The 12,432-nt window shown below is 40.1% G+C and overlaps 1 protein-coding gene across 9 annotated transcripts in view; it reads right to left on the reverse strand.

Moving 5' to 3' along the window:
* CSGALNACT2 (chondroitin sulfate N-acetylgalactosaminyltransferase 2) overlaps window positions 1–12,432 on the reverse strand; it is a 45,635-nt gene that overhangs the window by 18,608 nt on the left and 14,595 nt on the right. For 4 of the 9 annotated variants that reach the window (XM_017849022.1, XM_017849028.1, XM_017849023.1 and 1 more), the window contains exons 2-5: window positions 9,463–10,383; window positions 6,428–6,644; window positions 4,369–4,470; window positions 920–1,098 (exon numbers count right to left, since the gene is read on the reverse strand). In XM_017849022.1, coding sequence (XP_017704511.1) covers window positions 920–1,098; window positions 4,369–4,470; window positions 6,428–6,644; window positions 9,463–10,123 — 1,159 coding nt within the window. In that variant the 5' untranslated portion in view covers window positions 10,124–10,383. Of the gene's footprint in view, window positions 1–919; window positions 1,099–2,598; window positions 2,760–4,368; window positions 4,471–6,427; window positions 6,645–9,462; window positions 10,384–12,432 lie in introns of those variants that run through there. The other 5 variants (XM_017849025.1, XM_017849021.1, XM_017849026.1 and 2 more) reach the window with 2 other exon arrangements.

The raw sequence follows: 12,432 nt of genomic DNA on the forward strand, positions 1-12,432 counted from the left end.
ACAGGCGTGAGCCACAGCGCCTGGCCTCTTTAATACTTTAAATTTTTTAAAATGAACTAAAAAGCATTTAAAATTTGATTTAAAAAAATGTCATCTTCTCATTAATTTTTTTTTTTTTTTTTGAGACGGAGTCTCACTGTGTCACCAGGCTGGAGTGCAGTGGCGCGATCTTGGCTTACTGCAACCTCCGCCTCCTAGGTTCAAGCAATTCTTCTGCCTCAACCTCCTGAGTAGCTGGGACTACAGGCGTGTGCCACCATGCCTAGCTAATTTTGTATTTTAGTAGAGACGGGGTTTCACCATGTTGGCCAGGATGGTCTCAATCTCTTGACCTCATGATCCACCCACCTCAGCCTCCCGAAGTGCTGGGATTACAGGCAAGAGCCACTGCACCTGGCTATCTCATTAATTTTCAAAAAATATCTACAACTTAAAGCAAAATATAGTAAAACACCTCAAAATGCAGTCTGGAGACCAAGCACTATCTGCATCCAGACTTCCATATGAGTGTGTGTGCACACATGCATGGGGGTATGTTTGCATGTGTGGACACTATATGCCCAAAGTTGAGTGCTTCAGACTCTCACATACATCTCCATACCATCTGCTTAGCTCTTTTTCGACCTGCACTGCTCCTGCCTCATCAATTTGTAGATATCCTGTTCCTCTGCATTTCTTTATTTGGCTTCAAATGTAGTCACTGGAAGTTGGACCCAAGAGAACAAAGGATATGAATTTCAAAGGGTCAGATTTTCAATTTCCTATTTAGTATTTCAGTTAAATTATGCCTAATATAACTTAAAAAAAAAAACTGGGGTGAACTGAAACTTCTCCCTCAAAATCACTTGATTCAAACTACAGGACATACTGACACTGTTCTAAATTCTATAGTCAGCTCATCTACCAACATTTTACGCACCTGGCTCAGCATTTAACCGGCAGCTGTTAAGGAATTCGGCTGAGAAATAGATATCAACATCACAGAAAAACATCAAGACCTCTCCCTTGTCCCAAGCTCGGGCACCCACATTTAGTCCTCGTCCACGATTAAATTCTTCATTCAATGAGACCAAGGTGTAATTGTGAAAATTAGACTCACTATGAGGAAAGCACACACAACAAATGATAAGTCCCACTTAAAGTTACCAACTTTCTTCCTTCAACACAGCTTACAAAATATGTTTTACACTTCAAATATTTGATTATATTGGTTCTACATTCACACAGGGAAAGAAAATCCCAGCTTCATGTGTATGATTATCATCAGGGAGAGATATTCACCAAATGCCCACATTTGAGGCACATTTTGGTGGTATGAGGCTCCAAAAGTGTTAAAGTGGCCACTGCCCTTTGGAATCTTAAACACCTTCTGGGGAGATGAAAAATACACAAATGGAAAAATAGCTGTAATGTCTGTTAATAAATAATGCATTCTAATTGGATAACACACACAAAGATCACTCTCCTCATGCATCTGTTGGGTTTTTGCCCACATGTCCCCTTATCAGAGGGATCCTCCCTAATACTACTTGAGAAGCAGCTCCGACCTCCCAGTCCTTCATCTCCATCCTCTTCCTCAGCTGTTTTCCTTTATATTGTCAGACATGTTTGTTCCAGTGTCTCTTCCACTCTATGGGAGCAGGGATTTTGTTTTGTTTGTTACTACGGACACAGTGTCCCCTGATAGAGTAGGAGTTCAATAAATAGTTGCTGAATGAATGAATGAACAGCAGTTCTAAAAAATACATCGCTCATGTCTGGAGTAGTTAGAAAAGATGTTAGAAGTGGAACATGAGTTATGCCTTGGTTAAAATGTTGAATTCAGTGGTGAGTGTAAAGGTCATTCAAGAAAATTATTCCCAAAGGCAAAGAGGTAAGAATGTAGAAAGCATTTTAGAGAAAAGGGATCAGACAAATCAGATTGGTACAAAGGGACCCTAAAATGGGAACAGTGAGATAAGGGTCAAAGGAATCTTAAAATGGGAACAATGAGAGAAGAGTCAGACAGAAGAGTACCTCCCATGCAAGGTTAAAGAAATCGGTCAGTATCCTAATGGTAAAGAGAATCAGCAGGGCTTTTCTGCTAGGGCAGTGGTTCTCACAGTGAGGCCCCCAAACCCACAGCATCAGCTTCCCGTGGCAACATGCTAGAGAAGCAAACTCTTAGACTATACCCAGACCCACTGAATCAGATGCTAGGGCTGGAGCCAAGCCTCTACATTTTCACAAGTCCTCCTGGTAACTCTGGCACTGAAGTTGAAGAACCACTTACTGCAGCCTAATCAAAAAAGTAACATTTTAGGAGGATTATGCTTACAACAGTACAGAATGGGTAATGGAGAGATGGGAAAAAGGCTCAAATAGTACATGGAGTAGACTCCAAGTGCTCTGAGTGCCTAAGACTCCTTCCCCCATCTTAAGGACTATAAATCTCTCCTCTGTTGGGTGAAAACTGCCCACTGCCACCCCACATACTCAGCATCAAGTGGAGGCACTGATCAAAGAATACCCCTCACTCTCTGCCCACCCCAACCACAGTAATTTCTTAGGGGTGGGGACCAGGCTTAAGCTGGGCCAGTCCCAATACCCCCACCCCACCTGGCCATAGTGATTGGCTCAAGAGTGGGCAAAACGTTCTTCCCTGGGATTTTCTCAACTGGAGCTGGGAGAAAGCTCTTTCCTCTCTGATGGCAAAGCTGAGAAGATGTGAGCCCAGAGCCGCCAACAGTCATATCCCTCACCATGTGGAAGAAGCCAATCTGCAACAGGAGAATGAAGTCAACATGCAGAGAAAAACAGACAAGGAGACAAGAGAATTTTGATGGTATTCAAGTCTCTGGTTCCAATCCCTGAGAAACCAGAGTTGTTTTGATTTTCTTCCCCAAATTTGGTTGTAATAATCCCTTTATTTCTGGGAGGTATGCAAGATTCTTCAATACTGCTCCTATTTTCCTTAAGTGAGCTCAAGGTAGGTTTACACCATTTGCCACAGAAGTGTCTTTGACAATACTTCAGTATTACCAGTGTGAGCTCGTGGCACTTAGTAGGTGATCTAAAAACACTAAGGAGGGAGAGGAAGGGAAGAAATGGAGGAATGGGGAGCCAGGGTTAGGGTGGTGGCAGTAGCAAGGAAGAGATACAGAAGAGGTCCTATGAAGTAAGTAGGAACTAACTAATTAGAGGTAACTGGAGGCAAAGAATAAGTAAAAGACTGTGGCTCTCAGAAGTCATGCCCAGGGGATGGTGAAAATGGTTTTACTCTGAACTGAAAGAGGGCCATCAGGAGGAGGAGCTGGTGTATGGAAGGGGAAGACAGTGAGTCGTGTCTATATATATCAAGGCTCTGAGAATCCCTGCAGGTCAGGGACTCAGATTCACCCATCTATGCCCACTCTTCTTCCAACTACCCCAGACTCCCAAGCAGTGTACCTGGAACACAGTAGGTAGGACTCAATGAATGTTAGTTGAATGATTTGAGAAGAACGGCTGATCAAATCTGGGCTCTTGGCAAATGGCCACAACTGGCAGAAAGGTAAAGAAGCAAGTAAAGGATATAGAGCTGGTGTTACCGGTTAGAGATGATGATCAACCTAATAGTTTACATTACATCATACTTACATTTACAAAATAGTTACATTTTACAAACATAAGAAGAACATTTTAAGATGGAAATACTGGTTAGGTTGTCAAAGGTAAAAAAGCAATGAAAAAGAATAACAGAAAAGAATTTGGCAGTTAAGTCGTATTTTTGGGCCCATGATTTAGAAAGAAAAAGACTGAGAAGCTAAATAATAATTAAGTACTAAGGGATTACTAATTCATCCATTCAAACCTCTGAGCATCTACTATGTGCCAGGTACTATATGACTTGCTTAGTTATGAACTACTGTCTTGTGATGTTGAGCTGTGAAAGGACAGAAATGTAATGGTAGCGGCTGGGCACTTCAGAGTTGAGTGGGAGTTTCTTAAGGATATGGGAAACCTTGGCACTGTTAGCAGGGGGAGAAGAAGGAGCCTGAGGAAATGGAAGGAAAGAAAGGTGACAAAAAAAGAGACAAGTTCAGAAGATGATTATGTCAAAGTGAAGGAATTAGATTTAAACAAAGGGAAAGCAGCAGCAAATACACAGAAGGTGAGTGGGCCAGAGAGAGCATCCTGATCATGCCAAGCTGCCTGTAAGCAGTGAAGGGAAGTTGAGTCATATAGGGTTGCATGTGAAATGAGGAACTTATCATCACCACAACCACCCACATGCTCAGCCAACTTTTAAATAATAGTTACTAAAAATTATTAACTCATTACATATCTGAAATTCTCTTTTAGCAATATTATATATCAAGGACTTCGCTGTGGATGTGGTTCACCAACCTTGTGACAGATTCTAGGATAGACTTGACTTTAGACAGTCCTTCTTTGCCAAAATATACCACTGTGAGATGAATCTTCTTGTCTTGATGAATACAAACATCCCTAACAGAAGTGAAAAATAAAGTTTATTCAAGAAAACACGAGGCACTATTTATTCAGAAAGCAACCACATGAAGCTTTAACAAGAAAATGAGGCATTACTGACACAGTAGTAAACATAAAAGTGGCAATACTGATGAATTATGGAAGGCACAAGATCTATGCCTGAATGGGTGCACCCCTTGGAGGGCCATGGAAGCAGTCTGACATTGTTGCCATATTTCAAAACATTTTTTGAACTTTTGCTTTTGGATTGCTTTCAGAAGCAAATCACAAGCTGTCCAAGGAAATAAACTCAATTGGTTCAAAACCAAATAAATAAATAGTGACCTTTTGGATTAAGAGTCATTTTGTCTTCAGACTGGCTAATTCCAAAAATTATAACTATCATTAAGGAATAATATTTGCCATGACTGAGATTACTTACTGTAAATAATGTGGCCTTTGAAAGTAATTCCAAGAAAGGCAATAAAAAAATGCTTTAGGAAATCAGATCTCATGTGAGCTATTTGGAACAGTAAATCTCACTTGGAAGTATGACTGCCAGACATTCAGTTGCAGAACAGTTTTAATTAACCTTTAAATCCAACAATTTCAATATGAGAAAAAAGACTAGGATCACAAAGCATTAAAACTAGTATATCGAAGTATCTAAAACATTAAAATCTAGAGAACAGTTAAAAATATGAGGAGTATGGAAGAAACATGGGAAACTGTTAAGAGGTGCAAAAAGGGCAGCATTTTCCGAGCAACGGGTTGTTTCTAAGTGTGTGAGATAAGGGATGGTGTAACGCCTGTCAGCATTTTAAAATAGTCCAATGTGTGATGAACATGGAAAAAGCACCTTTGGCCGGGTGGGCGCGGTGGGGCGTCAAGCCTGTAATGCCCAGCACTTGTGGAGGCCGAACGGGCGGATCACGAGGTGCAGGGATCGAGACCATCCTGGCTAACCAACGGTGGAAACCTGTCCTCTCTGAAAAATACAAAAACTAAGCCGGCAAGTGGGCGGGCCGCCTGTAGTCCCAGCGACTTAGGAGGCTGAGGTCAGGAGAATGGCGTAGAACCCCGGGAGGCGGAGCTTGCAGTAAGTCTGAGATCCGCCCACTGCACTCCAGCCGGCGACAGAGCAAGACTGCCGCTCAAAAAAGATAATAATAAAAAAAAAATAAAAAAATGAAAAAATAAAAAAATATAAAAAAAAAACCTTTAGAAATTCTCTGCTTTGCAAGATGAAATAACTTTCTCCAACTTTTAGTTTAATGTTTGTATTTCTAAATGTATTTCAGTTAAAAAACTGAAATCATTCTCAAGGGGATTTTCTTGTGAGACACCAGTATTCTATGTCTTGATTGGAGTGGTGGTTTGCGAGTGTGTACATTTGTCAAAAGACATTAAATCCCAGCCTGGACAACATGGCAAGACCCCCTCTCTACAAAGTTGTACAGAATAAAAAAGATGGCATGCACCTGTGGTCCCAGCTACTTGGGAGGCTGAGGCAGAGGATCACTTGAGCCCAGGAGGTTGAGGCTGCAGTGAACTATGCTCACTCCACTGCATCCTAGCCTGGGCGACAGAGTGAGACCCTGTCTCAAAAAAAAAAAAAAAAGAGTCATGATACCTATATCCTTAAAATAGGTGGATTTTACTGCATGTAAATTATACCTTAGTAAAGTTGATTTTTTAAAAATTCAACTTGTCTTAAAATGAATTCACAATTATCAAGGCCATCAAATTTAGTTTCTAATAGGTGTCACTCAATTTATTTCATAGTTCAAATTGTCTGTAACACAATACACTACACATGCTTTAAAAAAAGAGAGAATATAAAAAAATAAAGTTCCCCTAAAGCCTACAAAATTATTCTAAGTAATTATAATCAGTGAAGATAAATTAAGGAAATCTGAGTAAAATGTGATTTTTTTAGGAGAATGTAGCTGAATCATAAAGCCCTGACAGTTACCTGAAGTTCTGCATAAACTGTACAAATGCTTCAGTTCTTTCAGCAAGTGGCACAATGATATTAATAACTGATCTAGTGATGTCAATCATCTCACTCTTCACTTTCATAAGAGGTCCAAAAGGGCGGAAGAGGGTCACATGTCTATATTCCATAAGGTCTGCTTTCTTAAAAAAGAGTTCATACTGCGTGCCCTTATCTCTCTCGGTGCGATAATAACCTAAAGGTTAGGAACAAAGACATCTCCATGTCAAAGTTTACAAATTCAATGGGAAGACAGATTTTACTCACTTAAACATCAAGATTATTAAACCAGACCCGCAGGATTTTCACCTATTTGTGAAAATATTTATCCCCACTGCACAGTCAGTAACAATTACTCCCTTAAAAGAAAAGGTTAAAAAAAAAAGTTCACTGTTCTGTTCTTTTATTCAATCTATAAAATATACTATAAATGACAATTATTTCTTTTACATATGACTTTTTAAAAATACTAAAGCCTATCAATATGGTAACCATGAAAGACATTACTTCTAGCAATATTAAAATCTAGACCCAAGCGTCAAAATTTCTATTGGTTTAGGTCAACTAAAAGAAATCTAGTGCCTTCATGTCAGTTATGTGATATAAAGAGTGCCATGTGGTCTCAATTTTGAGGACAGGGCCAATCTAGTGAAGGAGACAGAAAAATAGACAAATAATAACAATAGAGTACTATGTGATATATATATCTGTATATATATGTGTCTATACATACACACATATAAAATCACTGACTAGAGTGAAGTCAGACAAAGAAAAATTGGTACAGACATAAACACAGTGATTTGAGATGTCTTTGAGAGAAAAGCATGAGTATCTACAAGGCAGTCTGATTGTTTTTTTTTTTAGACGGAGTCTCACTCTGTCACCAGGCTGGAGTGCAGTGGTGCAATCTTGGCTCACTGCAACCTCCGCCTCCCAGGTTCAAACAATTCTTCTGCCTCAGCCTCCTGAGTAGCTGGGACTACAGGCATGCACCACCACGTGGCCTAGCTAATTTTTGTATTTTTAGTAGAGACGGGGTTTCACCATGTTGGCCAGGATGGTCTTGATCTCTTGACCTCATAATCTGCCCGCCTTGGCCTCCCAAAGGGCTGGAATTACAGGCGTGAGCCACCGTACCCAGTCGCAATCTGATTTTTAAGTGTGGCACTCAGGAGAGTGAAGGTTACACTTACAGATGTGTGAGCCACTCAGTCAATATCTGGGTATAAAAAGGTGAATAAATTAGACTTGGTCCCAACCCTCCTGAGGCTTACAGTTTAGTAGGAAGCACAAGCCAGGAAATGGTCAACGCCACATACTGTGACAAGCAGTATGAATGTACAGGTGAGAAAAGCACACAGAAGTACTGCTGTCTTAGACTTGAGGTTGCAGATGACTTCTCAGAAGAGTGATATCTGAGCTAAAGTCTAGAAGAGGGATAGGAATTAGTTGTCATCACTAATTATTAGTAATTACTCTCCCTGCAGTGGGCAAACAGTGGCACAGTAGAGGAAAGGTGAGGAACAGAATATGTTCCATGTAGAGAAAAATCCTGAAGTATCAGAATCCAAGGAGAGTTATAAGACAAAAGCAGGAGCTGCAGAATATAAAACTGGCACAGCTCCCTTTCTTTTTAGGTAGAGCTGATGTGAGGACATTTTACGCATGTTACTTAGTTATCTTATTTCCTCCGCAGCTTCCAATTCTGCCATAAGCTACAAACATACAGTGAGAAGACAAAAGCTGAGCTTGCAGAAAATCAGAAGAGTTTTGAGAAAAATAATCCATCAAAAATGGCAGGAAGTGACAGCAGAAAAAAGAGGAAGCCACAAGGAAAGGCAGCTGCAATGCCACTGCAAACCATAATGCCCTCCCTGATTGCCTCCAAAGGCCTCGGTGTATTATAATAATGCTACAGTGCAGCAAGTGATGGCCACGATGATTTGGAGTCAAAAAGTCTACATGTGCTATACCAGGGGTCCCTAACCCCCAGGCCACAGACCGCTACTGGTCCGCGGCCTGATGGGAACTAGGCGGCACAGCAAGAGGTGAGTGACAGGAGCCTGGCAAGCATTACCACCTGAGCTCCGCCTCCTGTCAGATCAGTGGCTGCATTGGATTCTCAAAGGAACGCAAATTCTGTTGTGAACTGCGCATGCAAAGAATCTACACTGCACGCTCTTTATGAGAATCTAATGCCAGATGATCTGAGGTGGAACAGTTTCACCCCAAAACCATCCTCATCATCCCATGGAAAAATTGTCACCAATGAAACCAGTCCCTGTTGCCAAAAAGGCTGGGGACCACTGTGATACAAAGTCTATAGAATCAAGCAAAGAGAACTTTCAAGAAACATTTATTTTCAAAATGGTTTAAGTCAGCAATTAAATGTCTAGCAGTGAGTGTAAAGGTGTAAAGGAGATGGGTAGGGATACAGAATTATTACTGTTAATATCAACCAATAAGTATCTTAAATTTTATAGCAGTGTTCTTCAACCTCTGAGTCATATCCCATCTTGACACATAAAAATCCCATACCCTTTCTGAAATATGTATGAGGAAAAGAGATATTTCCTTACTTTTCCAAATGCCAAATATGCTTTTTAAACTATGTATGACCCCTTGTTCAGACAGGCACTTCTCCTTCCTCCAATACGAAAAATAGCTAAGAGTCTACTAATATTTTCTTTATCAAACGGTTTTCAAGTTTTGAGTCTTAGTTTACACATTTTTAAAAACATAAAAAACACCAAGATCAGATAAGTGTGTAATATAAATCATACACATGCAACAAGAGCTGTTTTATTCTATTTCCCTAGTCCTTATTCTCCAATTTTATTATGATCTCATTATACCTTTTTCCAAAAGGCCACTTAAAATTCTTGGTGGAATAAAGTGCGAAAACTTTAAGTGTTTTAATACTGTGGATAATGACTGACTTATGTTACCAGCATACAATTCTAGCATTTGTCTTACTAACATAATATTGACCAACGTATTTTTCACATTACCTTCTACGAAGTCATTTTCATTAAATATCAGTTTCTCTCCAAGTGGACCCTCCTCATCATCTTGTTCATCATCTTCATCAGGATTATTAATGACCTCCAAGCCAGCTTCAATAACTTCCACCAATTCATCTCGTTTGTCTTTTCTAACTGGCTTTTCTTCAGGATGGCGAGTGAGACCCATTTCCAATTGAAATACTTTCATTAAGGTAAAACTTTCAAAGGGAATGACCCCATACTCACTGGGTAGTTTGGCCCCTATGCTAACTTCAGCTTTGTCAATTTGGGAATGAAGAAACTCTAAAAGATCACTAGGTGCTTGCTCTTTGTTGCTCTGATAGCCTATACCATTAGCCCCTACATTCTTTCTTTCTTGCAATGACCTCATCTTTTCACTCATTTCTTGTAATTCTTGTTTTAGTTGAGCAATTTGGCGTTTCAGACTGGTTGCCCTGGTCTGATAATGTTCTTCTTGTTCCTGTAGGAGGGCTTGATAATACTCTTTACCATAATTTTCCCCAACAACACCAGGAAGAGATGCATTTCCATCAGTCTGGGGGGCACATTCCAGGAGGTACATAAATAATACCAAACTGCAGAGCAAAGCGAGGCCCAACAGCAACCAGTGGGTCCGGGTGTGAAGAATCAGTCCTCTTCTAGACATTCTTATTAACGTGTATTTGCCTAACAAAATAAGCTCTTTGTGTGTTCATACCTTTAGTAAAAGTCATCAAAATTAAAACAAAATCAGAATTTCCATAAAAGGTACCCAAATAATTCTGCCGTAGCTTTAAGTTTTTCTTTCTTCAGCAGTCATGACTACTTGCAGAAATGGGAAGTTATGTATACTTTCTGTATTGTTACCATGATATCCAGAATAAAGCAATCTGATATATAAAATCCATTATATTGGTAGTGATTTTTCTGAAAGACACAGATCAGAATCAATCAGAATTTTGTTCCCTTAAGGATATCAAATTTGTTTGTGGCTTCAGTGAACTTAGCTACGTGACTACTACATGCAGAGAACTATGAGAGGTATTAATATAATTTAGCATATTCAGTAAATACTGGGAGAATTTTTTTTTTTTTTTTTTTGAGATGGAGTCTCACTCTGTCACCCAGGCTGAAGCGCAGTGGCACGATCTTGGCTGACTGCAACCTCTGGCTCCTGGGTGCAAGTGATCCTTCCATCTCAGCTTCCCGAGTAGCTGGTACTACAGGCACCTGCCCACCACACCCAGCTAATTTTTGTATTTTTAGTAGAGACGAGGTTCCACCATGTTAGCCAGACTGGTCCTGACCTCAGGTGATCTGCCTGTCTTCGCCTCCAAAAGCGCTGGGATTACAGGTGTGAGCCACTAAGCCTGGCCTGGGAGAATTTTTAAAAATACCTGGCCGGGCGCGGTGGCTCAAGTCTGTAATCCCAGCACTTTGGGAGGCCGAGATGGGCGGATCACAAGGTCAGGAGATCAAGACCATCCTGGCTAACACGGTGAAACCCCGTCTCTACTAAAAAATACAAAAAACTAGCAGGGCGAGGTGGCGGGCGCCTGTAGTCGCAGCTACTCGGGAGGCTGAGGCAGGAGAATGGTGTAAACCGGGGAGGCGGAGCTTGCAGTGAGCTGAGATTCGGTCACTGCACTCCAGCCTGGGCGACAGAGCGAGACTCCACCTCAAAAAAAAAAAAAAAAAAAACCTTACAAAACAATAAATTATGTATAATACTTTTAACTAGTATGTCTACACGGCTATAACTTGAGTCAAAGAAACATTAAAATTACGTTCAGCATAGTCTGTATTACATATATTCTACTATTCTCTAATTTTTTGAAAATTATATTGCCTATAACTCTTTATTAACATAGTATTTCAATTACCGCACCATTTCCCAACTAAAGGTTATGACCATTTGGGAACTGAGTTTATAGAAATTGTTTCTGTTATAGTAATAATGATTTACTGGGGAGATATTTTCTTCCAGTTTATTCAACTCAAGCATTCTACCTCATTAATTTCTACTGCTCAGCTCAGCCAATCTAGAAGCCTTAAAATTAAGTGGGGGAAAACAATTTCATAAGCTCACAGACATCTGAAAACACATTAAGAAAACATTTTATATCCAATGTCCTCCAGTAGATTATTTGCACATTAGATCACATAATTTTTCCACTGTATTATGCATCAATAGATTTCCTACAAGTCTAGAAAGGTTTGGAGTCTATACAAAGAAAAAACATGAAGAATTTAATCATCCTTATCAGCAGAGAAAAAAATTCAAAAACCATTTATACATTTATAAAATTACATGCCATCGTTCATGCCACAACCAGTTGTGCAAACTCCTCCATGTCTTTAATGATTCTTAACTCTAGAAATAGAGGTTTAACTTAGGACAAGGGAGGCAAGGAGGACTCCACTGCAAAGAGAACTTCCATCCTAACAAAGTGCTTGTTGAGAAGGATAATGTGATATGACAGCAGGCTTTTAACAGTAATGGTTTTCTCACTGCAGCAAAACCTGGAAGATCACTACAGATTATCAGTCCTAGCCACTTTTTTAATGAGTAGAAAAACCTGGATGCTTTCTGTGGCAAATGCTGCAATATATTTTTTTTGTTGTTGTTTTTTTTTTTTTTTGGTAACATGTCTGTATAAAACACAGGACAGATGAAAACTTCTTATGGCCAATATACCACAAATAATGGTCTTAACTCTCCTTAGTCATTTATTATTTTAGTAAACCAAATGATAACCAAGTATCTTGGAAAATTTAGTTCACTACAAGGGAGTTTTTTTTTTTTTTTTTGAGACGCAGTCTGGCTCTGTCGCCCAGGCTGGAGTGCAGTGGCCGGATCTCAGCTCACTGCAAGCTCCGCCTCCCGGGTTTACGCCATTCTCCTGCCTCAGCCTCCCGAGTAGCTGGGACTACAGGCGCCTGCCACCTCGCCCGGCTAGTTTTTTGTATTTTTTT

Source organism: Rhinopithecus bieti, unplaced genomic scaffold, assembly GCF_001698545.2.
Source record: "Rhinopithecus bieti isolate Rb0 unplaced genomic scaffold, ASM169854v2 scaffold_32096, whole genome shotgun sequence".
Classification (NCBI taxonomy): domain Eukaryota; kingdom Metazoa; phylum Chordata; class Mammalia; order Primates; family Cercopithecidae; genus Rhinopithecus; species Rhinopithecus bieti.